The sequence below is a fragment of the Panicum virgatum genome, chromosome 9N (assembly GCF_016808335.1).
Source record: "Panicum virgatum strain AP13 chromosome 9N, P.virgatum_v5, whole genome shotgun sequence".
Lineage (NCBI taxonomy): Eukaryota > Viridiplantae > Streptophyta > Magnoliopsida > Poales > Poaceae > Panicum > Panicum virgatum.
The window spans coordinates 5,221,568-5,247,978 of NC_053153.1; the positions used below are offsets into that span (position 1 = coordinate 5,221,568).

The 26,411-nt window shown below is 47.0% G+C and overlaps 4 protein-coding genes and 2 non-coding genes across 10 annotated transcripts; all 6 read left to right on the forward strand.

Annotated features, from left to right (window-relative positions):
* The first annotated feature begins 274 nt into the window (after positions 1–274).
* LOC120689615 (transcription termination factor MTEF1, chloroplastic-like) lies at positions 275–9,402 on the forward strand. 5 transcript variants are annotated; one of them, XM_039971962.1, is made up of 8 exons: positions 354–470; positions 582–654; positions 1,339–1,564; positions 3,262–3,385; positions 4,306–4,677; positions 4,807–6,556; positions 6,990–7,240; positions 7,390–7,735. In XM_039971962.1, exons 5-8 carry the CDS (start codon positions 4,540–4,542, stop codon positions 7,465–7,467), a joined length of 2,217 nt encoding a protein of 738 aa, XP_039827896.1. In that variant the 5' UTR covers positions 354–470; positions 582–654; positions 1,339–1,564; positions 3,262–3,385; positions 4,306–4,539; the 3' UTR covers positions 7,468–7,735. The 5 variants fall into 5 exon arrangements, with proteins under 5 accessions (XP_039827893.1, XP_039827897.1, XP_039827896.1 ...); XM_039971959.1 differs by lacking the exon at positions 582–654 and having other exon boundaries at positions 275–470; positions 4,337–4,677; positions 7,390–7,737; XM_039971960.1 differs by lacking the exon at positions 354–470 and having other exon boundaries at positions 497–1,134; positions 4,337–4,677.
* A 561-nt stretch (positions 9,403–9,963) lies between these two features.
* LOC120693690 lies at positions 9,964–10,049 on the forward strand. Its single transcript, XR_005683145.1, has one exon. It is a non-coding gene; the product is annotated as a small nucleolar RNA U31b (small nucleolar RNA).
* A 92-nt stretch (positions 10,050–10,141) lies between these two features.
* Positions 10,142–10,228, forward strand: LOC120693688. The gene has a single exon (XR_005683144.1). It is a non-coding gene; the product is annotated as a small nucleolar RNA U31b (small nucleolar RNA).
* A 508-nt stretch (positions 10,229–10,736) lies between these two features.
* Positions 10,737–13,277, forward strand: LOC120689616 (accelerated cell death 11-like). Its single transcript, XM_039971964.1, has 4 exons — positions 10,737–11,070; positions 12,034–12,206; positions 12,340–12,485; positions 12,813–13,277. The coding sequence occupies exons 1-4, from the start codon at positions 10,876–10,878 to the stop codon at positions 12,917–12,919; spliced, it is 621 nt and encodes a 206-aa protein (XP_039827898.1). The 5' UTR covers positions 10,737–10,875; the 3' UTR covers positions 12,920–13,277.
* Positions 13,278–17,271: 3,994 nt separating this feature from the next.
* On the forward strand, positions 17,272–21,728 carry LOC120690836 (CCR4-NOT transcription complex subunit 9-like). Its single transcript, XM_039973677.1, has 9 exons — positions 17,272–17,526; positions 18,813–18,887; positions 19,084–19,173; positions 19,473–19,515; positions 19,766–19,872; positions 20,150–20,245; positions 20,892–21,082; positions 21,163–21,232; positions 21,330–21,728. Exons 1-9 carry the CDS (start codon positions 17,365–17,367, stop codon positions 21,444–21,446), a joined length of 951 nt encoding a protein of 316 aa, XP_039829611.1. The 5' UTR covers positions 17,272–17,364; the 3' UTR covers positions 21,447–21,728.
* A 906-nt stretch (positions 21,729–22,634) lies between these two features.
* LOC120690835 (ferredoxin--NADP reductase, root isozyme, chloroplastic-like) lies at positions 22,635–25,728 on the forward strand. Its single transcript, XM_039973675.1, has 6 exons — positions 22,635–22,754; positions 22,850–22,909; positions 23,271–23,606; positions 23,979–24,198; positions 24,803–25,043; positions 25,217–25,728. The coding sequence occupies exons 1-6, from the start codon at positions 22,728–22,730 to the stop codon at positions 25,473–25,475; spliced, it is 1,143 nt and encodes a 380-aa protein (XP_039829609.1). The 5' UTR covers positions 22,635–22,727; the 3' UTR covers positions 25,476–25,728.
* The last annotated feature ends 683 nt before the right edge of the window (positions 25,729–26,411 follow it).

Here is a 26,411-nt window from a genome sequence, read left to right on the forward strand (position 1 = left end):
GATCGCGCGATTAGAGGATGGTTACTGTAGCATCACTATAGCTGACCATCGATTAATTATCATCATTAGATTCGTCGCGAAAAGTTACACCCATCTCTAAAAAGATTTTGTAAATAGACTTCATTTAATACTTTATGCACGCGAGATTCTCTCCTTGAAAAACGTGCGCGCTAGTTTTGTCGCCAAACAAAACAAGACATTCCCGGGGGCTCGAAATTGACGGCGTGAGGTGGTGTTAACGGTCGATGTGACGGCCGCATCAATTCGCCGCCCGGCGGGCGCGTCGCGGTCGCCAGAATCCCCCATTTCGTTAATTCGTTTCACCAGGAGCCAGAGGCGCGGGGCCGCGGGCGCCACGGACAAGGGGGGAGGGAGATGCGAGAGGAGGTGAGGAGCTCGTCTGGAGCGGCGGCCGAGCCGCCGCTGGCCGTAGCCCGCTCCTCGTCGCCGCCGCACACACCGGTGGCCAGGTACGGTGGCTGTCGCTCCTCGGGACCTCTGCTTTTGGCTGTAGATTCGTTGCTTTTGGAGCTGCTGCTTCGTTAGAGAATCGGGGTCTCAGTGCTCGGATTGGTCGTCAGGGTGTTGTTTCTGCGAATGGAAGGTGGATTTTACAAGGCACAAGCGCACAAGGACCTAGGGTAGGGCATCGAGGTAGGGTATGCGTGGCTCAAATGTGATTGTGGAATTGATTAGGCTCTAGGGCACTCCTTTACGGGTGAAAACATGAGATTATTTGATGGCCCACCTCCGCTTTAGGCTTCTGATCTGTGAATATTAACTGTAGTTGGGTTTGTTTACTTCTTGATGCTGTAGAATAAAAAATTATGAACAGTTGCATTGGGTAATACATAACTCTGTGATTTTGAGCTCTTTGAGCTTGTACCCTTCGCCACTAAATAGTATGATTAGGGCCGTGCTTCATTTGTTCTGTTGAATTTGTGGTGCTTTCCTTCAACAAATAAAATTGTGGTGCTGCTTCTTTTGCATACTATTATCAAATCAATATTAGTTGAGTTACAGAATTGCATTTGAGAGGTATTGCAGCTTGCACAAATCAGTATAGAACTGTGGCACGTTTGATGGTGTGGTACACCTGGAGCTCATGTTGGCCTTGTTGAAATTTAGCTCCAGGTAGCTCAATCTCAATTCATTTATGTGATGTTAGATTTGTAACAAAGTGCTATATTTTCTATGTTGGAGTGCTGAAACCCTGAAAATGGTAATTTCATTTGGATGACAAGCTAATGTCAATGTGAACTCTTCCAGTCTTCCCCTTAGAATACAGATTTTTGTCATTGGTTTAAAGCTTGAACTGAAGCCCCCATTGTTTTTCAGTTCTGCTGGTGCCTCGTCACCTGCTCTGCAAACTAACATTGGCAGACAAGCTTCCAGAGTTGACTCATCATCACAAGTTGCTGCACATGCCTATCATCCTTCCCACAGTTTTGATGCTGCTGGAACTGCTATGGATTCTGCACCATCATGTAGACCATGGGAACGTGGAGACTTACTTCGGCGACTGGCAACATTTAAGCCTTCAACTTGGGCTTCCAAGCCAAAGGTATCTTCCATTGCTGTAGCTGTTGCAGTGTAAAGTACTTGTGTCATTTCACATGCTTTAGGGTCTCTCTTGTGTTGTGTCTCATGTACCGTATATTGCTTCTATGGGCAATGGTATACAACTAATAGACTCATTCATTCCTCTCCTTCACTCAAGTTACTACTGTAACTAACCCATAACACAGTGATCATTTGGTCGTGCATTTCTTAACACTTGTATCATTTGCTGGTGACAATAATAAAAATCACATTATAGGTCTTAAATGTAGCAATCATAATCCATTTCATTATGCACTTACAGACCTCTCCTCTTTGGTATCGGCTATAACATAAATGTTCTTGCTTGGATATATTGAAATTCAGATGAAGTTACTTTTTCACCTTTTCGCTCATTGTGAGTGTCATTTGAATACTTTACTATGCTTGAAATTGAATGTTGCTTTCAGCAGCTGTCAATCAGATCGCACAATTACTACTCTTGCTAACACACATTGTTTTTACGGCGGTAAGGCGAGGCGTGGCAACCCACCCCCTTCTGGACGCCTAGGCGAATAAGGTGCGCGGCGAGGCGACGCCATACACATATCCTCATTTAGCATTGAGCAGCACAAACTTAAGTAATTAGGCATTTTATACTGACTGAACAACAAGAACATGCATCAGGCAGACATGTACACACCACGCGTTCACACAAAGCTATCTACTTATTTATCAGATTAACAGCACTACAACAGAGCAGAGAAGAGCACCAGCTCCAAGCACAAGTAGATGCGCTAGCAAGTAGCAACCTGGCAGAGGGAAAGAATAGGAAAGGAAAAGGAACCTGTGTCCGTGTGTTGCACTGCGGGAGGGGTACCAGCAGAGAGGCGGAAGAAGAACCAGGAGCTCGTGGGCAGAGGAGTGGAGGGAGTCCGCCCGGATTGGTTGGGGAAGAGGAACTGAGGAAGAAGATGCAGATCGATTGGAGAAGGGGCTGGAGCCACGGGATTGGGGAGCAGGCTTGGTGGGGTCGGAGCTAGGCGGTGCAGAGGAAGCCGCCACGAATCAAGGGGGCAGAGCTGAATCGGCGGACGGGCAGACGGCGGAAGAAGCTGGAGCAGCTGGATGCCATCGGCCCAGATTCCAGGTCGCCGCCCTGTTCTCTCCCCCCTCCCGCCTCTTCTCTCTTTCCTCCTCTCTCCCCCTTCCTGCACTGCAGCGATGCGGCAGCCCGCCCGGAGTATAGGCGCGCGGTTTCCCGCGCGCGCAGCTTGCTCCTTTTCCCCTACGCGCGCAAGGCGCTGACACGTTTTTTCCTCCGCGTGCGTCGCCTTTACACGCGTGCAGCGTCCATCCGACGCCTTGGCGATGCCTTGGCGAGCAAGGCGATGCCATATGCATGGAAGCCATGGCAAGCCCGATGCCTCAACTGAAAAATCGCACGGACGCCTAGGCGACGCCGTAAGAACCTTGCTAACACGTTTTGGTGGTTCATGGAATATGCTTGTCCACACAATAAGTTTTAGTATGTGGGGCAATGCGACTGTCCTAGTTAGACTATCCAACTCGGTAACCTACTAACCTTGTTTTTCTCTGAAGTCATATCTGGTACCGTGTTAGTGGCCAGGGATTGCTGGATGCTTGCTTGACCTTTATAGAGATCCTTCGATTCCTGATTTTCTTAATATTAGTTATGTCATGCTAGATTACTTTTCCCAGGCTGCTAGTTCATTGGCCTGTGCTCAAAGGGGTTGGGTGAACATTGATCTGGACAAAATTGAATGTGAATCATGTGGCGCACATCTTATATTCAATGCATTGATGTCCTGGTCTCCGGTTGAAGGTATGTTCTTTCTTGGTTCACTTTTGTGATGGATTTACTACCATGCAAAGTAGCTGGTCATTATGTGTACCCGTTTTATGTTTGTTTGCTCTGTTACCAACTGTAAGGTAGGAGAGCACATTTTGTTTTGAGTGACCATCTATAATCTAGGGCATCAATTTAATTCCATTTACGATAATAAGCTATCTACATGTTTGGCTAGGAAAAAATGTTTGTTTGAATGTCTTACGCATTTTTTTTCTTCAAACCATGATATTGTGCATTCAACTATGCAATGATTTACCTATGACAGCTAGCTTTTTATCGGTGCATTTGCCAATGCTAATATTTCACCCTGTAATTTATGTTGATGAGTTCAGTTTGACAGCTAAATAGTTTAGAAGTTGAGTCAGATCATATATGTATTCACTATCGTGAGCGCAAACCACTAGAGAAAATGTAATCATGAATTTGATGTACACTTTTAATGTGGAAAATGCTTGCGCAAAAGAATTATGAACATGGGTGAATATCTGGGGAGAGAGTAGAGTTTATATACAAGGTATGTTACAGTGATTTCAGTCATCTCATGCGGCTATAAACAAGATGATTCCAAGTTAGAAAACTTCCATAAACTACTCTGATCCTGGCTCCTCCATTTTCACAAGCATGTTCCATCAGATAATCAGGATTCTGATTGTAGCATCGACATGCACCTTTGTCATCGAAACCTTGCGTAGAGATTTTGGTTCTCACGTAACAATGTGTGGATATACAATTTTGAATTATTGGTTAAGTGGCATCTGATATAACCAAAATTGAAAAACCATCAGCAATTTCATAACTACTTTCACTAGGCTGACTGTTATTACTTTTGTCTTACTGTTGTGCTAGTCTGGAAATAGATCAGTACATCTCTTTGCAAACTGAATTTTGTTCAGCTGTGAAACCTTTCTTTGTATGTTCCATTAGTTGCAAGTGCTGGAGAAGCCTTTGCCGAGCAGCTTGATGCAGCACACCAGAATAGTTGTCCCTGGAGAGGCAATAGCTGTGCTGACAGCTTGGTTCAGCTCCCCCTTACACAATCAGCTCTTATCGGAGGTTTTAAAGATCGCTGTGATGGGCTTTTACAGTTTACCTCTCTTCCTGTGATTGCATCATCTGCAATTGAGAACATGAGGACGACCAGAAGCGCACAAATTGACCGTCTATTATCCCAGTCGATTACCTTTCTATCTGGTGTGCTGGGTTGCAAAGCAGAGAGCGCAGCAGGAGTTGAAATACAACAAGATTCTTCTTGTAGCTATTCTCAAGTATGTTTCTCTCTTTTCATGTACACACACTATATTTTAATTTGTGGCGCTGCCATGCAATTATTTTGCACTGCATCCAGTATGTGTATCTTTCTCTAATTTAGGTGCCTGTTATAAATGAATTTGTAGGCACAGAAGCTTATAGGCCTGTGTGGATGGGAGCCTAGGTGGCTTCCAAATGTTCAAGACTGTGAAGAAAATTCAACCCATTCGGCTAAAAATGCACCCTCAGTTGGACCTGATGAACCATTCTATCCCCATTTTGTTGACCATATCAAAAATTCGTTTTCTGCATCAGCCAAGAAAGATAAGGGAAAAGGCAAATTGCCCCTTAGAGATTCTGGATGCAGCATGAGGTCACCGCTGTTAGATTGTAGCCTGTGTGGAGCTACAGTCAGGATGTGGGACTTTAGACCTGTGCTTCGTCCTTCTCGTTTGAGTCCAAATAACATTGATGTGCCTGAAACAGGCAGAAAGCTAACACTGATATGCGGGATTAGTGCTGCTAGTGGGATCAATGAGTGGCTTACTGATGGGGTGGAAAGAGGTCAAGAAGAGGGGCGTGACGAAGCAGCAACCAATGAGGGGAAATCACCATTAATTATTGGAGTAGACCTTAACCTAACAATGGCTGGAGGATTACCATCACCTCGATCTGCCACACCTGCTGCATCTGAGCGGTTCAATAATGGAGGAATGGGAAGGGATCTCATGATTGGACAACCTACAGGCAGTGAAGTTGGTGATTGTGAGACCTCATATGAGTCCCGTGGTCCAAGTTCAAGGAAGCGTAACCTTGAGGAAGGTGGGAGCACAGCTGACAATCCACAAGACAGGCTACATCATGCCGACAGCATAGAAGGAAATTTCATTGATCATGATGGCGAGGAAGTTGATGATGCCGCACAAGATTCAGATGTCCCGAATAAGAAGTCCCGTGGGTTTGATTTGTTTGATGCTTATCGTCCATCTTCTGGAGCTGGCCCCAGTAGAAACTTGTCCTTTGACCCTGATGTGGGTGCTGGTATGTTCAGTTCCTCTAGAAGTATTGACCTAGCAGTTGAGCGTCCGGCTGCTAGAGATTCTTTGAGGGCATCTTCTGTTATTGCAATGGATACTGTTCGTACTTCTGAGGAAGATTCTATGGAGAGTGTCGAGTATTATCCAGGTGATGGTAATGATATCGATATGCCTTCTTCTAGTGCACATAGGAACATTGAAATGAATGATGTCTTGGATCTTAACTATAGCAATCAGGTACAGCAAAGTGCTAATGCACATGCCGCTGCTGGAAGTGATGCAAGAGAAATAGGAGGGAGCAGTATAAATGAAGGGGAGGAAGTGATTAATGCTGAAACTGCACCTGCTTTTGGACGGGATCAACTTAGTATAGGAATTAGTGGTGGAAGTGTTGGCATGGGAGCTAGCCATGAGGCTGAAATTCATGGAAATGCTGCTTCTCTGCATAGAGCTGAGAGTGTTGTAGGTGATGCTGAACCTATTGCTGAACTTACTGAGACAATGGGGCAGACAGGTGAATCAGGTCCAGGACCTGGATTAATGGATGAATTTGTACCTGAAGAAGTAAATCGAGAAGAACCTCATGGAGACAGCCAAGATATGGTGTCTCGGTCAGTGGGCCAAGCTGACAGTGGTTCGAAAATATATGGCTCCACCAAAGCTGATTCTGTTGAAAGTAGAGAAAAGATAGGTCATGCTACTGGTATTGAGAGCAGCATGCGCCCTTCCCTTTCTTGCAACGCAGGGATGTGTGCTGGTTTTGATCCAGCTAAAGACGATGTGACACAGTCTGGCCGCATAATACTTACTACTGACGACACATTAATGGGGCTAGATTATGATCCTGGGAATGGATTAGGTACATTCTTTTGCTAGCTATAACCTTAACTGCATCATTTTCCATGGTTCCATGTTGGCATTTTATCTTTAACATTGATTTGTTTGGGATACTCGCTGATCATGCTTTTAGCTATATTTTCAAGCATCTTTTGCGGTAAAATCCCTCGTCCAGGTGTTTTGCCAATGAATTGAACATGATCCAATAGTATAAGCATCCCTAACCATATGTTTTTTTAATCGTTAGACCTTCATTTTCTATAGAATCTTCTTCCCCCCCCCCCCCCCCCCTTTTTCCTTGGTGGGTCATGTTTGGTTTTATATGTAGCCTACCCCAGCTGGCTTGGGACAGAAATGGTTTGTTACTGTTGTTGTTAATATACCTCTGTTTGATTCTGATTATTCTCAGTTATATATCTTCTGCTTGTATGAATACTTTGTTATGTTCATCTCAGGAGCTACTAATGGAGAAAATGACTATGAAGCGGGTCTGCTGGAATTCGATCCTGTTAAGCATCACAATAGTTACTGTCCTTGGGTGAACGGAATTGTTGCAGCGGCTTGCTGTAACAACATTGGCTCCAGCTCAAGTAGTTCGGCACTCTCCGGTTGGCAGTTAACTATAGATGCACTTGATACGTTCCATTCACTCGGTCAAGCTCAAAATCAAATTATGCAATCTGACTCTGCAGCTTCATTGTATATGGTAAAACTGGCTCATCGAGTTTTTTTTTTAATTGTGTCTAAAAATCAGTAGCAATACTTATCCTCACTGAATCTGCCATAAGTATTGTCATACTTGGATGGTCATAAGTAAATGGACTATCTTATATAACTCTACATGGTGTGTTGCAGGATGACCAGAACCAGATAACCAATAACCGCAGGCTAGGGAGAAGGCCTTCCGTGAGCAGAAGCTATGGAAAATGCTGACACGAACTCATGTACCTTAAGTGTTTCGTAGACACAAATAACATTCCAGAAGTTCCAGATTGGTGCAACAGGAGAAACCTCAAACCAAATAATAGTCCATTAAGATAGTCTCTGAAGATTGTTGTCATGGTGTGACCTTATAGTACCTTGTGCTGTCGCATCGATATATGTATTTATTCCAAAATAGTTGATTCAACATAGTATTCACATGACAGGAAGTTGTTCCAGCAATCTATATATTTTATAGAAAACTTGAAATTCATATTCACATCTTCTCACTGTTCTGATTGCATCCCCATCCTTCCCTGATGCTATATTTATGCCCTTTTTTTGTTCTAGTATCTTTTCTGTTTCCTTGTTTCTGACGGCCTGTTCGTTTGTGCGGGGTGCTATCTGAGGGGTGATCACCCTCGTCAATCCCAGCGGCCAATGAGCACCTCACAGAGTGCCAGGTCATCAGCAACGAACAGATAAAGAACTGGATGAGATGCCACTTCACTCCCGCTGCATCCTCGTCTTCCCCTGCCCTGCCCTGCACGTCGGAGCCTCTCCAAATCCATCTGATAGGGGAGCTAATCACATCACAGCGATGCCGCTCTGCAGCTTCTACGCCTCCACCTCCCTCCCCGTCGCCAAGCCGCAGCAGTCCGTCGCGTCCTCTAAGCCCCACTCCACCGCCGCGGCCTCCGTGGCGACAACCGTGCCGACGCGCGGCGCGACGACGACAACGGCGACGACTGTGTCCACGGCCACGGCGGCGCTGTCGCTGCACCTTCCCGAGCTGCCGTCGCAGGTGAAGGACAAGATCCTGAGCCTGGAGCTGATGGGCGTGGACTACGGGCGCGCGCTGGAGCTGAACCCTGCGCTCCGCGACGCGGCGCCGGAGTCCATCCACGCGGTGGTGTCCTTCCTCCAGTCCCGCGGGCTCCACTTCAAGGACCTCGGCCGCGTCTTCGGCATGTGCCCATCCGTGCTCACCGCCAGCGTCCGCGCCGACCTCCGCCCCGTCTTCGCCTTCCTCGCCGAGGACCTCGGCGTCCCGGAGTCCGCGCACCGCCGCGTCGTCGTCAAGTGCCCGCGCGTGCTCGCCTGCAGCGTCCGCGACCAGCTCCGCCCCGCGCTCATCTACCTCCGCCGCCTGGGCTTCCGGGACACCCGCGCGCTGGCGCTGCAGGACCCGATCCTCCTCGTCTCCAGCGTGGAGCGCACCCTGGCGCCGAAGCTCGAGTTCCTGGCCGGGGTCGGCATGTCCCGCGACGACGCCGTCGCCATGGTGCTGCGGTGCCCGGCGCTGTTCACCTTCAGCATCGAGCGCAACTACAGGCCCAAGTTCGAGTACCTGGTGGAGGCCATGGGCGGCGGCGTGGAGGACATCAAGGCGTTCCCGCAGTTCTTCGCCTTCAGCCTTGAGAAGCGGATCGTGCCGCGCCACCGCGCCGTGGAAGAGGCCGGCGTCACGATGCCGCTGCCGGACATGCTCAAGGCCACCGACGCGGAGTTCACGGAGATGCTGGAGAAGGAGCAGAGGCTGCGGGAGCAGGCCGCAGCGACAGACTGAGCGCGCCGCCATACCCTGCACGACGGGTACGCTTCGTATGCTTACTGGCGCGGCGGTTGGCGCACCATCCTAGGAATTTAACCGCCATTTCCATGGCGAGTGTCCTGGCCATGCCGATAGCCAAGTAGCCATTTGATTTGAGGAAGTAGCCTGTACATATGCATTGACATTATTTGGTGGTCACGACACGTAGCTATGAGAGAGATGGCATTTCTTTCTGCAATTTGTAAGCACCGAGCAGCAAGTCGTGTCGTATGTACATATGCCATGTATCAAGTATTCATGTTCATCAGATGTATTGTTCTACTCATAAGTCATAACAAGCGTGCTGTAAAATGATGTCAAAAGCTACGGTTAAAAGCACAGGGTATCGCAAATGTCTGAATTCAAGTGTAGTCATATGCTTGCCGCAAGCTTAGTCATGAGTCGTGAGGTTGATGCCGAGCTTAATAATAAACTACGTTTAATAGCAAGATGTCTGAGCTAATCTTTCAGTGGTATTCACAAAGCAATACGTTTATACATGTCTGTAGCCGTGTTTTTTGAGGGGAAAAAATTGATTGAAAGTGGAAGACATGAAGTTCAGGCCTGAGGAGGTCTCCGTGTAAAGAGGAACTCAGAAATGTTCAACTGTTTCATTATTGTTGGCCCAACCATCTGGAGGCCCACAAAAACCCTAATTCTCTAGCTGGCCCGCGATAAATACTGCCGCGGCGCGCCGCCACTCCGCCGGTAGTAGCCTACCGCCGCCCGCCCTTGACGGAGCGGAACGGCGATTCGCCGAGTTCTTCCTCCCCCGCCTGTCGATCGTCCTCGGCTCCCCATGTTTTCTCCTCCCTTTCGCCGCCCTTCTCTCGCCTGCGCTCGGTCGTTTTCGCCTTCACTCTGGTTTTACTGAATCTTCGAAGCACATCTTGTTGTTTTCGGTGGATGCGTTGGAGGATGATGATATGGTTTTGTCGCCCCAGTCTTAGGATCCGGCCTCCGGACCTGTGCTGATTGACATGTAATCGAGTTCTGACTCCATGCCCAGTCCATTCGCCTCTTCTTAGCTCTGCTCGTCGCGCGCGACTCTTTGCTCTCGTCCTTGCTTTGATTTTGGTCTGACGTGCGTTGGAGGATGATGATATGATATTGTCGCCCCAGTCTTAGGACCCGCTCTAATCTCGGGCCTTTGCTGATTGACACTTCTGAATCTGACTCTGCATATGGGATCAACTCGCTGTCATTGCCTGTTTTTAGATTTTTCATCTGTCCGTGATTGTTTGGGGACGTTATTTCTCGCAGTGTTTATATTTGGACTGTCCAAAGTAACAGTAAATTTCTGAACGATTCCAGTGAACCGATTAAAGTATATTTGATGCAAATTCACCTGAACGTGTGCCCGCTCGGCTATCTGCTGTATTGTTACACTATACTAAGCAAACACCTATTTTAAAATTTTCAAATCAAACATCCAATAATTTTATTTTGAAAGTTTTCAAAACTTTTAAAACTCAGTCAGGACGTAACAATGTTCCTAAAAAAATGATTTTAAAATTCTTCGATAACGAGTATACCGTATACGGCAGTGTTGCAGCTAAAATGTATATCTTGTAATGGGCCGAGGTGTAGCCCAATGTCCGGCCCATCGAGGCCCAGCACGGCATCGATGAACCTCGGCGTCGTCGCCAGCTTGCTGCAGGTGCCGCCTCAAAAAGGAAGCGTAGGAACCCCGAAAGGCAGCGCTGAAAAATTCTCTCGAAAAGCATCCCAAAAAGGGGGAAGGAAAAAAAAAAAGCTCGTCTCCTTCCCCGCAGCTTGCCAGCATCTACCCGGAAGTCGGCGAGCGAGAGAGGCCGTGCGCGGCGATGGGGTCGAGCGAGGCGGAGAAGCCGCTGCGGCGGATCGCGGCGTCGTTCGAGGAGCTCGCCGCCGTCGCCAAGCAGCAGCCCCCGGGGGCCATGGACGCCGCGGCGTTCTCCCACGCCTGCTCCAACGTCTCCGTCCTCTTCGGCTACCTCGGCATCGCCTTCAAGTTCGCCGAGATGGACTACGTCGCCAAGGCACCTCCCTACTCCCCTTCTTCATTCTCGTTTCTGCTCTACGACCGCACTAGCAGCTTTTGGCTCGGAATCGCTGTCCTGATTAAGTTGTTTTGCGGAGTTTGATCGAAATTTTAGGTTGATCTGCTGCTTGCCTGTACTTGGATGTGGGGAGTGAGGTCATCAATCGACTTATAAAGTCGTCTAAGGCTAGGATGCTAGGACGAAATGGACTCACAGATGAAATAGATGCGCCAGAATCAAACTATCAAATTATGTGGCCGTGTTCACTGTTCTGTGCTTGTTTGTTTATGGATCCTTGGGGTGCTAGAATCCTATCTGCTGCACTTCGGCTGCTAGTATTATTTAGCAGATCTCCCACGTTATTACTAGGAATTTGGATAACTCGCTGCCATAGCAAAGTTAGCTTGCAACTACTTTACTTTGGGCTCTTGGTAATGGTGATGAGTTACTTATCATTTCAGTTGCCCCTTTTTTGGATTGTGAACTGTGGGTTCCTCTGCTTACTTGTCCTCGAATGTGGCAACTGGGGCGATAACTTGAAATTAGTGTTGTCTAGGACTTGGAAATTAGGATGCAAAATTGAAAAGTTCGACTAAGCTTGAGTTTTTGCATCTGAATCAGATTATTTAATTCAGAGGCTACTGTTTATCATGGCGGATAGGTGCTAAAATCTGATCTGATGTACTTGTTTTTTTAACTCTTAGTTTAACTTAGTTTAATTTGACAGATCTCTTCAGTTAAGACTATACACTTGGATAACTTACAGTTCAGAATAAGGCACTTATATGTGGATAATTCACTACCCCAATTGATACAGACATACAGTGTTGGGTGGTTCATAATTTGCTCTGCTGCTTTTGGTTCCTGAATTTGTGCCCATTTTTGACTGGTTAGCTATCTGATGTGTCTGAGCTTTTCTTTGGCGCTTCTCTCTGATCCCTTCCGATGAACTATTTACAGGTTAATGATTTGCTGGAAGCATCCAATTCAGTTTCAACATTGCCCTCGATGGTTGAGTTAGACATTCAGAAGGATACTGTCAGGACAGTAGGTAGCCATACAAGGAATCTGCTTAGAGTGAAGCGTGGTATTGATATGGTTAAGGTTCTGTTTGAGAAAATGCTGGTTACAGAGTAAGTACCAGTTGACAAGACCAATGTCGTTTCACTGAACTACATAGAACTTTGTCTAGTGAACTATCATGTTTGTTTTTCTGGCATGTGCATTTAGCGACTGACTTATCCATTGTCGGTATTATTATTTCAGGGGCAACTCGCTTACGTATGCAGCATCAGTAGCTTATGCTCAGGTGTTTGCTCCCCATCATGGATGGGTCATAAGGAAAGCAGTTGCTGCTGGAATGTACGCTCTTCCCTCAAAGTCCCAACTGTTGAAGAAACTGAATGAAGATGGTGGGTAACCCTGAAATGCTTTTACTTGTTTTGCAGTTTAAATCTCTAAAGCCTCAGCCCATAGCAAAGTGGCAACCAACCAATTTTATGCTGAAATCATCACAGGACAATGCTATTCAGGTCCTTAGTAAGCATGAAGATAGTTAAGAGCTAACTAATATTCATGTATGCCTATTGTCTGATGTGCATGAATCATAGAAAGAAGTGGGAATTGAACAGATTTTTCCAAAGCATGCTAAAATATGTGGGAAAGAAGTCGAATCTCACAGTGATATAGCTTAATTTTGACCCGTGCCAATGTTGACAGTATTTCCTTTTGACTTGCAGAGGAGTCGGCAAAGGCTCAACTGCAAAACTTCGTCAGGTCATCAGCACCAGTAATCCGCTACGTAGAAGACCTGTTCACCTCAAGGAATTTGGGCATAGATTGGTGAAGAGAAGTTGCAGATACCTATGTTGATGTACTTATCTAGTCAGATGATCTGCTGTGAGCTGGGCTCTACAAACTTTATCCTGGTTATCTACTACTTAGCAATCCTGCTCTGGAGTTGTTTGTGATGGATAGATGAGTAAACACTTTGCAAGTTTGAACTCAAGTTTCATGTCCGACGACATCCATCGATGATGAGGAAATATATCAGCCTGCTGTTTGTAAAATTTTCTAGATATATTGGCATCTTGCTTATGCTTTGCTCTCCTGAGATGATCTGCCTTAGGAAACATAGAATGATAGCACCGTGAGCTTGAGTGCTTGACCCAATTTCATTTGCTGAATGAATGTCATTTCCAGAATTCGAAGAACATGGTCTCAATATCTAACAGCATCATGTTGATTTCAAATCAAATTTGCGAGCTTTCAGCAAGCATGATACTATTATATGGGGAACTTGTATATGAAAGAATCGCAAATAATTGACATTGGCACAATTATTCAGATGTTAGCGAGCATAGAAAGTGTATAAATCTTCATCTCTGATTCGCCCATGATGTCGCAGCCTATAAACAAATTTGACTGATAACCTCGTATGCCAAAGTTTTGTACCGAGTAAAATGCACCCAGGATCCTCAAACTTTTGGGGACCTCCTATCTACGTCCTCAAACTATAGAAGCGACTATCTAGGTACTTGATCTATTGCTGGCGTGCACCAAAGATCCAAAACTAGCCATGCCAGCACCAATAGCTGACGTGGCCATGCCACGGTGGCAGCCGGTCAACATGGCCATGGAAACTTTTTTTTTAAAAAAAACTTTTCAAAAAAGTCCGATCCCATTTCTGTTTCTCACTTCTAGCTCCTTCCTCTCCTTGAACAAATAGAGCAGGGCCCTAGGGGGAGTGCCAGGCTGGAGCCCGATTCGACGGCGGCAACCGACCGGTCGGTGGGGTGCACAGGCCCTGTGCGGACCTGGACCCGGCTCAGGCTCCATGAGGGATAGGTTGCAACGGGCCACCACGGGAGCAGGGTGGTGAGCGCGGCTGCAGCCTGACATCGAGGCATGCGAGCGATGGCGGCGGCAGCTGAGACGTCGAGGCGCCGGAGGCCTGGACGCCGACAGAAGACCACCGTGGGCGCGCGAGGGTGCGAGGAGCGCCGAGCTGCGTGCCGGCGGCAACGTCCCGCACACGCCCGCCTCGCTTCACGGAGGGACCCGCTCAATGGCGAGGCGGCGCGGGGCGACGGCGGCGCAGGGGTGGTGCGCAGTGCACACGCAGTGGCGGAGGCGCGAGGGCGCGACAGCAAAGGCTCGGCCGGCGTAGCAGTCACGGCGGGCGGCGGCGTAGATCAGCGCAAGCAGGGAGGGGGGGGGGCGGACCGGCAGCAGGGCGGGTGGGGCGTTTCTTCCTCGTCCCACCATCCCCCATGGCTCCACCCCGCACCGCCACCCCACCCTCGCCGGCGGCCACCCCGGTCCTAGCGACCAGCCACGCGGCCGGCCTAATTCCGAGCCGATCGGACACCCACCTCTTCGCTGCGGCCTCTCCTTTCTTTCCCTGCGCGCTGTGGCAGGCGGGGCCGCGAGCGGCGGCAGGGTGCGCGAGCGGCTGCACGCGCCGGTCGACGGTGCGCGAGCGATGGTGCGTGGTAGTCGGCAGGGGCGCACGAGCAGCGGCTTGCGCACGAGAGACGGCTCGCCTCGCCCGGCGGCGGCGGCGGCCCCATCTGACACGGCGGGAAGCCACCCAACCCTCCCTGCTGCTGCGCCTTGTCGTCCACTACACGCACACCTGCCTCGACACCCGCGCATCGCACGCCGCGCCCACGCGAGAGCTCGGCGTCGCCGCCTGCGCCACTGTCGTGGAGGAGGCGAGCTCCGCCCCCTTTCGAAATCTGGCGACCTCACTTCGCCATTCTCCGATTCCTCGCACCAGTAGCAGCCCCGCGACCTCCTCCCTCGATTCCACCCACTGGCCGCGTGCGCCGCTCGCCGGAGCGGCCCTGCGCCGGCCACCCGCCACCACCCGGCGCTGCCATTGTCAACCTCCACGGTGAGTCGAGAGACGCCAGTGCGCGTCGAGACCGCCCAAGGCCGAGGCGAGCTGCACCTGCCCATGGTTGTCGTCTCCTGCTCACGCACCCGCGTGCCACGGCGGCGATGGCAAGGCTCGGGTACGGGAGTGAGAAATAGAAATGGGACAGGATTTTTTTGAAAAGTTTCCATGGCCATGTTGACCGGCTGCCACCGTGGCATGGCCACGTCAGCTATTGGCACTGGCGTGGCTATTTTTGGACCTTTGGTGCGTGCCAACAATAAATCCGGGATCTAGATAGTCGCTTCTATAATTCGAGGACGTAGATGGGAGGTCCCCAAAAGTTTGAGGACCCTGGGTGCATTTTACTCTTTTGTGCCCAATAAAGTTCTAGGCCTAACATAAATCTAAGCGATGACCAACAGCATCTTGAACGCTCCTGATGCTGAAGAACTGCCTATACTGACGACTGGACATGTTCCTGCACTCTGTGACTATTTCTTCACCATAATCCTAAACTGGTTAAGAAGAACCAGCCTACTAGAGGAGTGCCTGCTGCCTGCTGCTAAGCGTTGAGCCTGGTGGTGCAGCACGTCGAGTGAATGCTGCCGCTGCGGCAGTCCAGAAAAGAAAAGAAAGAAGGCACAAATCTGGAACATGTCTAGTGGAAGAACGTTAACATTAATCTGGACCTTGCAGCCATTCATCTAAACTATCCCTGCGCTAACGAGCTTCTGGCCACCGTGGTTCTGGATCTTTTGCATTTGATTTGGAATGTAGCTTTTAGCCGTAAGAAAGGCTGACCGTGCGGCTAGAGGTGGTCATAACGGTCGTTACTCTAGTGTTCTCTTCACAATTCAAGTTGGCTCTCATATGTTTAGCTCAAAAATATATAACATTAGAGTCCGATTCTTAAATTAATCTAAATCAAAATTTAAAATCTTTACCACACGCGAAGCGGCCACCGTGGCCAGGCTGCGCGGGCGCCGAGCCCGCCGAGTCTGTTATCAGACACAAGTAGTAGTGGATGGAGCAACGGTGCGTTTGGATTCCGGGCAAGAGCTATCCTTTGCCTAGCTTAGCAAGGTTGGTCGTTTGGAAAATGGAAATAGTCTAAAAGCTAGCTAATGCAGGCAAGCTAGCTGGCTAATGTAGGCAAACTAGCTGGCGGGAGCGAGAAACTGCTCTCGCCCAGGTGGTACAGGGTCTTAATTTTTAGTTTAGATAATTTAAGAACCGGATCCTAAAAAAATCGGCCTCTAATTTTATATAATTTTAAGCTAAAAAAATTTAAAAATCAAGTAGAATCCTGAAGAAATCGTTACCTATTACCACACCTACATCCAGCCAGGCGAGCTATAATTTCGTTCTCCTTCGACAGCAAGCGAGCGCGGCAAGCTGAGAACGTGGGTTTGCTTATCAGATCCAAATAAGATTACTTGCTCCTGAGCTTATTGCCCGTATAAGCTAGCTACAGCAGGCTAGGCAAGGTACTTAAGAGATCCGACAATGATTGGACCAAAGCTTTTCAGATGAAGAATCAATTAACCTGTCTCTCTTTCAGAGTTTCAGCTCCTCCTCGCTGAGCTCACCTCTGTTTGCTTTGTTGTTCTTTTCAACACACCTGAGCCACGAAGATAGTAACACTTAGCAGTGCTGCTTAGTGTGAAGTGAACCAACATCTCAAGATGGACATCATCTCTTCCGCTAGCATCATATACCTCCTTACCCAGCTTGGTGTAACAAGCAGCGCGACAGCAAACGGATCTAGGATTTCAGGCTAGGGGTGATCTAATAAAATAATATTTTTAAATATTTTAGTGAGTATATTTGTGTCATCTTATAAAAATGTAACTGCTCTCTTTTCAATTGCTATATTAAAAAATAGTTAGTAGCTATTTTCTGCTAGCAATAAATAAGATCAAATATGATTTACAATTAGTAGCTATTTTCTGCTATATTATAAATCACGTTCTAATTAGGCTCATTAGATTCGTCTCATAATTTACAATCCATTTGTGTAATAAGATTTATTTTTCGACTACATTTAGTACACCATGCAAGCGATTTATAAAATTTTTGTATTTTGCGTTTTGGATTCTAAACAGCGCCTAAAGAGCATTGGAGGTGCACTTAAGGATAATCAGGTGACACCCCTAGGTTTAGGTGCTCATGGAGGCTGACGGGTGGACCACCGAGGAGGCTTCGTTCGGTGACGGTGACAGCCCCCCAGCCCGGCCGCGTCCCAGCTGCTGCCGTGGGCCGAAAAGATGGGCTATCTTAGGGCCCGTAACAAATTTGCCGGCCTCCTTTCTCGCAGCGCACCCCGCCGTTCGGCCATCACCAACAAAATTACCAATCTCCCTCCCCGACCCGATTCCCGGCGCGAACCCGCCGCCACATCCGTCGCAATGGCGAATCCGCCGCCGCCACACTCCGGCGGCCTGTTCTCCGGGGCTCCCTCGGCTCCAGAGCCGCCGGCGAAGGACGAGAACACGGCGACCGTGGAGCAGCTCCTGCTCGATCTCTGCAAACTGGAGCTCCGCGATAAAACCCTCGAGTTGCTCTCCAAGGTGAATAGCTCCTCGTCCTCCCTCCGTCGCCGCGCTGCGGGGGCAGAAAAGAAGAATCCTCCCCTTTTTCGTTCTCTCTCTGATTGCCGGTGCCATGTGGTGGATTTGGATGTCGCGACCGTGGTGATGGTCTACCGTAGGTTGAATGCAGCTCTGTTGATAGATTGCCAGTCTAGGGCAAAATATTACTTATGGCTGGCTCTGTGTTACTCGATATCGGCAGACGCACCAGTGGTGGACAGTTATGCTTGTTGATATGTGGAAATCAACGTGAATTGCGAGGTTTTGTTTTAGTCCCAATTCTTTAGTTTTGTGAAGAAAGCAATTGGTTTTTGGTGTATTGTGTTTATTAGTATCTGTTCTTCTGTGTAAGCCTTTTAGAATACGGTCCAGCTATTGTTGTAGTTGGGCGGTGCGGTAAAAAAAGATCCACTGTTTTCAGTGTACATTAGTAAACACATAGGGCGCGTTTGGATCTTTTGCAATAGCTATCCTAGCCTTGTTAAGCAAAGATCGGCAGTTGGTAGAGGTAGAAAAAGCTTGTTTTTAAAGCCTACCTAGCCTGCAGGGGCAAGGAACGGCTTGCTCAGCTGCTCCTTCAGCAGCAAGTGAACAGTTACGAACAGGATTGTGGGCTCCTTCTGTTGCAGCTCCCTGTGACCAAACCAGCCACCTCACTTTTCGAGGTTATACCCATATGAGCTACCTTTCACCTGGCCTAGCTAAGCAAGGTGGATAACGCCAACCTTAGTGCACAGTTTAGCTACTTAGATTGGGAACTAGGTAACTGTGCCAGATGTGTTTCTTGGTGATGAAACTCTCCTCGCATCCCATGAAACTCCATCCTTCTCTCTCCTTGCCATGTCAGCAAAATTGATGATATTTAATGTCATGAAACCCCCAATTGAGACTGGCCTAAGTGATCCAAACGCACCCATAGTTGACCTGCACTGCATGCTCTATAATATAGATAACACTGCAGCTGGTCTAATTCAACTGTTCAATGATGTGCTTTGCCTTAGTGTTCAGTTTGCATGTAAATTGAGGCTTGTTATGATCTAATGTTTTTGATGCTACTAGCTCTAGGGAGAATAAATTCCTCAAGCTTTCCTCTTTGGTAGATGATTATTTGTTCCATCAAAGTTACATTGTGATACCTCATACGTCACGTGGCAAGTTTAATTAAACTGTCGTTCAAACATTTGAGCGTGCATCCCTCAATATTGATCTTGGAAGTTGCGGCTGAAGTTTCCATTTAAAATGATCGTCCTTGTTATTTCTTTCAGAATCGAGAAAACTTCCAACAAGATATTGCTCCACTTCTATGGCACTCTTTTGGCACGATGGCTGCACTACTCCAGGTGGGTTAAATAATTGCAGCGTCTGAATTTAGCCCATGGAAACTTGTGGCATCATAGTACCTATGAACCTCTATAGTGAATGCTGTTTACATTAGTAATGTTGTGCATGTATATCATATCATTTTGATAAGAAATCAATTGGATCTTTCATGCATCTTTATGATTCACTTTATATAGCTAATTGAAACATATGCAGGAAATTGTGTCAATTTACCGACCTGTTGCACGCGCAACATTAACGCAGGACCAATCAAACCGTGTCTGCAATGCACTGGCACTCCTTCAGGTATGCTTTTACATGAGAAAGCAAGTTGCAAGAAACTACTAATGTCACTGGGGGATGCTTTAAAGTGTTAAATATCAGTTCAAATTGATGAAAATCTAAAATCTGTCAGTAATTCAGTATGTCATGAATACATTACCTTAGCCAAGATAAATTGAAAAATCTTCCAATTTTATAGTATACTACAATGTGGAGTTGTTTTAAAGTATTATTTATCCGTTCATGCTCCTCAAGTTGGCTTCATACAGTGTACACCACTCTGTTCCCTGAGCTTCCTTTTTCTATTACTTGTTTCATTGCAGTGTGTCGCTTCGCACCCTGACACTAAGATGCCATTCATAAATGGTAATGATTTCTACTGTGTTTAATGCTTATTACAAAGCATGAATATCCTTATGATTGTGTATCTTCAAAGAATCTGTCCCTATTATTCCAAACTTTCTCTTGTTTAGAGCATATGCTAAACAGTTAAAGGTTCTAAATAACAGAGAGTGTTTATCACATCTAGTAGTTTTGCCTGTAAAAAATTCACTCTGTATTGGTATAAATTTTCGATCTGGCTTCTGTCCTTGTCAGTAACAATCTCATCTTGCAGCACAGATTCCACTGTATCTTTACCCTTTCTTGAACACAGTCTACAAAACAAAAGAATATGAGTACTTGAGGCTTACCAGCTTGGGAGTGATTGGTGCTCTTGTGAAGGTAAGAAATTTAAGAAAACTAAGAACGGCTATGAATTTAGAGTGGTGGGAGGGAAGGGAAGGTGGTGGGCAAGTGATCAATTTGGATTTTTGGTTACATATTCCATCTTTCTGATTAAACGATCTGCTTGGGATCTTAAGTCCTATAGAACACTATATAAACCTTAAATGCTTGAAGAGCTGAATACCACTTTAAAAGTGTAAATCCACACAATTTTGCTTTTTGCCAAATATAATTTGGGGAAAGAACTCAACCTTTTTTTTGGCAATGTATGCAGGTTGATGATCATGAAGTCATTGTGAATCTGCTGAATAGTGAAATAATTCCTCTGTGTCTGCTTACAATGGAAATTGGCAGTGAGATTTCGAAAACGGTATCCTGTCTAGCTTAACCATTACTCAAAACAGTATCTGCTGAGTACTCAAATATTTCCTCTGTATCTGCGCACTATGGATATCGGCAGTCAGATCTTGAAAACAATATTTACGTATCTGTATCTGCATACTATGGATATGTGCAGTGACATTTTGAAAACGATATTTACCTATCTAGCTTAACCGTTACTCATCAAAACATAATAATCTTCTGGGTTTGCTTCCTTGTGGACTACACAATTGTCATGCTCCTTTGTTTTACTATTCTGTCTGAAATAAAATAATAAAACTCTAGCACCCGTTTGTCTAGTTAACTCTTTGAGAGATCAAACTATTTCTATCTTTAGTGACTAGGATCATGTTGCAACCTATTTTATTATTTTAGCAGACAAATTACTTTCATAACGTGATACTTGTGTACCTTCATTTTTGTTTGCTTTGAATGTAAGACTTGATTTTATTCTTCGACACAAGACGTGGAAGCTCACGGTGCTGTGCATTTTCAGGGGGAAAAATCATCTCTTGAATGATGATTAATAATTACCCATACAGTTACCTGCCAGGAATTTAATTAATTCTATCTTCGGGATATGGATATATTGCTTCAGTTTCGTTAGCTCAGTCAAGTTATACTTATGCATGCAGGTGGCCACTTTTATTGTTCAAAAGATCATGCTTGATGACACAGGACTTATGTATGTGTGCAGTACTCGTGAACGTTTCCTTTCTGTGTCCAATGTGCTAGCTCAGATGGTTGATGCACTTGTCAAACAGCCTTCCCCAAGGTTGCTGAAGCACATAATCCGCTGCTACCTAAGGCTGACAGACAACCCAAGGTTTATGCTGTGCTATGTGCAAATTTTGATTATGTGACATTGTTTTTATGCCATCCCTAAACCTTTCTATGCTCATGCAGCGCCTGCGATGCGCTACGCACTTGCCTTCCCACTGTGCTGGCAGACGGGACATTCAATGGCCTTCTTGAGGTAATTTCTGCACGACTCATTGTGCTTCACGGAAGAAGCTTTACACAACCTATGCTGCATACTCCAACTGTTCACTGACTCTGAAATCTTGCTGCAGACTCAGAAAGATCTGTCAACCAGGCTATGGCTCCACCAGCTGCTGCATAACATCGCGATGGCAAGCAGTGGACGCGGTGGCCCTTACGCTGACCTGAATCGCATCATGGGGAGGTGAGTGAAGCTGGATGCGTCAACTCATCATCTGCCAAGAGCATGCCTTGTAGGTAGTAGGAGCCCTAGGGGAAGGTGCTGTAGTTTGGCCTTTGGAGAAAAACAGTACTTTGGTAGTTTTAGAGATTAGCTGCTCTTTAGCGTTGTAAAAAAAAAGCAGCAGGCAACTGTCTATCAGCTTCAGATTAGCGTCTCAAAGATGGAGATGGGTCAAACATGAGACTGAGACTCCCTCTCATGCAAGTGGTGCGTGTTCTATCTTATGAAGGTTGCTGGAAATCCGCAATGATACTGGTGTTCTTTGGCGCTGCAAAGACCCGTTTACAGGGTGCATGGACAGCAAGGTTTCCTGCAACAGCTGCTTTTCACCTAGAGGCCCTGCACTCCCTGCTTCTAGCTTGCTCATCGCAGGACGCAGGTAAACAGCAATCGGCTTGAGCTCCTTCTTGGTCCTGTTGTACCATACCAAGAAGCAAAAATGATTTCTAAGGCTTTCCTTTTAGTGATGATGCACCTAGACATGTACGCTGCAGTTCCATCTGGGCTGGGTGGCGAGCGTCTTTTGACCCGTGTGATCCGAGCCATGGATGCCCCCGTCCCTTGACACCCCCACAAGGGCCATTTGGGAAAGGGGGCACGCGAGCAGCCGCTTAGCCGACTCCAGCGGCGAATCACAAAAGCCGGGGCAACTCTCAGCGCCTGCGTACGGCTGGCTGATCAAATCCAGATTAGATTAGTGATACCATCCCCATCAAGAGCTCACAAGTTCAGCTGCTAAATCCAATAAAAAAAGTTTAGCGGCTGATTGAGTATTAGCCGCTAATCAACCCGGCAGCCCTCCCCAAGGAGCAGAGGGCGAATGGGCTAATCGCGATTAGCAGCAGGAGCAGGGCAAGCAAGACAAGTCGCCCCTTCGTCACCTCAAGAGCTCACTTCTTCCCCCCTCTATAAACCCGACCCAGATTCTCTGAAGTGCTGAAGCAAAGTCAGCTAAGACTGTAGCGGTGACTTTCGGTGCATTTCTGGCCGTCTGTTTTTAGATGGATGGATGAGATCTATAGCTACAGCATCCGTGGCACAGCAACTTGCGAACAATAAAATCGCTACAGTATGCCAGCTACAGTAAAGAACGTCAGGCTACTGCTTACCTAGACACATTTTACTGTGCATTTTTGTGACTTTGCTTCAGCACGTTAGAGAAGTTGGACCCCTATAAACCCGCCTCCCTCCTCTCCTCCCCGTCCGTCCTCAGATCAAAACCCGCAGCCCAACCTCGCGACCGATCATGGCGACCGCTGCTGTCGCGTCCCGGGTACGCGCGCCACCCTTCCATCCGTGCAATCCCGTCACCCCTGCTCGCGCGTCGTGCTGATTCGGTCTTTCTTTCTTTCTCTTGCTGGCCTGCAGGTGGCTGTCTCGGCGCCGGTCTTCGGCTCGGATCGCGGCGTCGGGAGCTCCGGGATCAAGGTGCGTGCCTCAGTGCCCGTCTGTGCTGGAATTCGCTAATGCGCGGCTCTTTTGGGGGAACCCTCGCGATTCGGTGGCCTTAGTTGACTAAACAAATTGGCAGATTGATTCCGAAAGGGAGCAGTTAAAAAATGCCAGGTAGTGCTGCAAGATCTCGGCTAGGTGCTGTTTTAGTGCGCAGATTAGTTCATAGTTTATCAGCCATGCATATCCATGCGCATCTTCACAAATTCAGAGCACTTGCTACTGAATTTGATAGTGATCTCGTATGCCATTTATGCTGATGATCCTGAACTCACAGAGTCCAGGCGATGAGCCGATTATACTGTGTTAAATTTGGCCTTTTTTTATTATTCTCTAGGGCAACAACAATGTTAGCTTCAACAACAAATCATGCGTGGGTGGCACATTGGCATGGGAGAGCAAGGCAATGCGGCCCAGGCACACGAACAAGGTGCTCTGCATGTCGGTCCAGCAGTCGAGCAAGAGCAAGGTCTCTGTCACGCCGCTCGACTTGGAGAGCGCGAAGGAGCCACCCCTCAACACATACAAGCAAAAGGAGCCCTACACGGCCACCATTCTCTCGGTGGAGAGGCTTGTAGGTCCCAAGGCTCCGGGGGAGACTTGCCATATCGTCATTGACCATGGTGGCAATGTGCCTTACTGGGAGGGCCAGAGTTTCGGTGTGATTCCTCCTGTAAGTTTTTCCTCCCCCTAAATCATTTCCTTTGCCTGAGGACGCATGCATTAGTTTTCTCCATACTTGGTTTCCCCTCGTATTATTAGTTAACGAACAACCAAATTTACATGTGGGTGGTGTAAAATATACTATACTCTGTACATAAAGACAGGCATGCTGATGTTCGTTTTGGTTCTGTAGACATTGTTTTCAGTCTGCCATTCAACACACTGCAGGACTAAGCTAGAAAAAGAAAATGGCTGTGAATCACTTAGCATGCAGCAAATTTGCTTTCAATTAATCATAAAGTACCAATTCTTTATTCATGTGTCATCATATTTTCTCTTCACATTCACAACTCTCTGAACCTTGATTGCATTTTTATGTCAGGGAGAAAACCCGAAAAAGCCTGGAGCCCCACATAATGTCCGGCTTTATTCAATTGCATCGACTAGGTATGGAGATAACTTTGATGGACGAACAGGAAGCTTGTGTGTCCGCCGTGCAGTTTATTATGATCCTGTAACTGGCAAGGAAGACCCCTCAAAGAATGGCGTCTGCAGTAACTTCCTATGCAACGCAAAACCTGGGGACAAGATTCAGTTGACAGGTAACTTCCTGATGGATGTAGAGGCACTCCTGTGGTTACGATTTTCTATGAGAGCCCCCTAATCACAATGGTAGTCATTTAGTTCTTTTAGTTATTGTACTCCATGAAATTCACATGGTAGATCATCCATTTCTTAGTTCTTAGATTCTTTAGAAGGGTATTAATATATACATTTTGCTATAAATAGCAGGAAAAACCCTGCTTCTAAAGCATAAGAAACAGGAGGTCGTTTTCAGTGTCACAGGTTTGCGCTTTGCAACGTTGTGATACAACTATGTGCAAAACATGCCACTGATACACTAGCCACCACAACAAGCTTTGACTTGTGTCTATGTAAATATGACTATGACCCTGCACTTTATATCTGTCTTGTTTTGTCCCGCGTATCTTTAGACTTATATGGCATCTTTTAAAGACTTCTGATTACTCATATAGTATGCAACAACTAGAGCATTTTTTTCCTTTCAGAAAAGAAATGCTCTCTTTCCTAATTAGCTCTCAGATATGGCACTACTTCTATTCTTGTGTTCTTTCTTGTTAATTTATAGAAGACGATGGATGTTTTAGCCTCAAAGCATCTCATGTGATTTCATCATGTGTTCAGGTCCCTCTGGCAAAATAATGCTTCTACCTGAGGAGGATCCAAACGCAACGCATATCATGATTGCCACTGGTACTGGTGTTGCCCCCTTCCGTGGGTATCTGCGCCGCATGTTCATGGAAGATGTTCCGAACTACAGATTTGGTGGCCTGGCTTGGCTTTTCCTTGGTGTTGCTAATTCAGACAGCCTTCTCTATGACGAAGAGTTCACGAGCTATCTTAAGCAGTACCCAGACAATTTCAGGTATGACCTCTTCCATCTAAACACCTGATTTCATTTGCTGATGCTATTTTGTGGTTGACATAGGTGCTTGTTAGTTTGCATAATTGTACAATGTGTTTCTGATTTGAGAGTGCAGCATCACTGAAGTACTCATGTCCAACATATTCATATAATATAACTGAGTCTTGGTTTAGGTACGACAAAGCCCTCAGCAGGGAGCAGAAGAACAAGAGCGGTGGCAAGATGTACGTCCAGGACAAGATCGAGGAGTACAGCGATGAAATTTTCAAGCTTCTGGACAGCGGTGCGCACATCTACTTCTGCGGTTTGAAGGGGATGATGCCTGGGATTCAGGACACCCTCAAGAGGGTGGCGGAGCAGAGAGGGGAGAGCTGGGAGCAGAAGCTGTCGCAGCTCAAGAAGAACAAGCAATGGCACGTGGAGGTTTACTAGGGTCTGATAATTTGCAGGCGTTATGATTGTTTTGCTGCGAGTCAATGCCAAGAGGAGGCACAAATACATGATTGGAATTGAATGATGAACGATTATTGCGGCGGTGTAAAATTGTAACAAAAGTTCTCTACTTTTCTTGGTGTGAATCATAAGATCGCGCAAGCAACTCATAGCTTCCACTGTCACATGATGCGTGGAGCGTGTAACCTCCAGCCGTTTAGATTCGCAGTGCAGTGCTTTTCTACATTTCCAATCCAGAAGTGTCTCTGTCGAGGTCGTATGCATATGAATCCTGATGACTTAATGTTTAAAACATGGCTGTTTGAGCAGGCAGCGTTTCTCCCTGATGACGTCTGTTCTACAGTCACTTGCATCAAAGCGTTTGCATTGCCGAATAAAAAACAAGCGCTTGCTCTGCTCCTGCTCCTTTCTTTTCTTTTTCCTTTTTAAAAAAATTAAAAAATAATACTGCTTCAATTATGGGGAAAAAAAAACTTGCCCCTTATGCCCATTCAATGGTCACTTTTGTACTGTCCATGTGTCAACTGACAAGCGGCGATCTATAAAGATCATGGCATCACCCCGTGTGTCACATTCCTTTCAATTTTCATTTTTTTATTGCTTGTTCTCATCTGGAATCAGTTAAACACGTCTTCACCAAACTCCATCACCTCCTACTAAAACAACATCAATAATGCCCCCATTGCATTGCATCTGAAGTTCCAACACAAAAACCAAAAGCCATGTCGCTCGTGCAGACGCAGTACGAGATGATCCCCTCTCCAACCCGTAACGGCTCCCCCTGGCTCCGGTGCCGGTCACCATCTCCCCCGGCAGACCTGTGAGCCCCTCGATCCAACGGTCCCCGACGCGCACGGCCCGCCTGCCGCTGCGGCCACGGCCCTGACGGCGTACGATCCCAGCCTGCCTTGCCGG

Bases quoted from the DNA above. Each gene is read 5' to 3' on its own strand.
- LOC120689615 (XM_039971959.1), top strand. From the start codon at position 376: ATGCGAGAGGAGGTGAGGAGCTCGTCTGGAGCGGCGGCCGAGCCGCCG. The intron at 471-1,338 runs GTACGGTGGCTG...ATTGTTTTTCAG, and splicing joins CCGCACACACCGGTGGCCAG to TTCTGCTGGTGCCTCGTCAC. The intron at 6,557-6,989 runs GTACATTCTTTT...TGTTCATCTCAG, and splicing joins TGATCCTGGGAATGGATTAG to GAGCTACTAATGGAGAAAAT.
- LOC120690835 (XM_039973675.1), top strand. From the start codon at position 22,728: ATGGCGACCGCTGCTGTCGCGTCCCGG. The intron at 22,755-22,849 runs GTACGCGCGCCA...GCTGGCCTGCAG, and splicing joins CCGCTGCTGTCGCGTCCCGG to GTGGCTGTCTCGGCGCCGGT. The intron at 23,607-23,978 runs GTAAGTTTTTCC...TTTTTATGTCAG, and splicing joins GTTTCGGTGTGATTCCTCCT to GGAGAAAACCCGAAAAAGCC.
- LOC120690836 (XM_039973677.1), top strand. From the start codon at position 17,365: ATGGCGAATCCGCCGCCGCCACACTCCGGCGGCCTGTTCTCCGGGGCT. The intron at 20,246-20,891 runs GTATCCTGTCTA...TTATGCATGCAG, and splicing joins GCAGTGAGATTTCGAAAACG to GTGGCCACTTTTATTGTTCA. The intron at 21,083-21,162 runs GTTTATGCTGTG...ATGCTCATGCAG, and splicing joins AGGCTGACAGACAACCCAAG to CGCCTGCGATGCGCTACGCA.
- LOC120689616 (XM_039971964.1), top strand. From the start codon at position 10,876: ATGGGGTCGAGCGAGGCGGAGAAGCCGCTGCGGCGGATCGCGGCGTCG. The intron at 11,071-12,033 runs GCACCTCCCTAC...AACTATTTACAG, and splicing joins AGATGGACTACGTCGCCAAG to GTTAATGATTTGCTGGAAGC. The intron at 12,486-12,812 runs GTGGGTAACCCT...TTTGACTTGCAG, and splicing joins GAAGAAACTGAATGAAGATG to AGGAGTCGGCAAAGGCTCAA.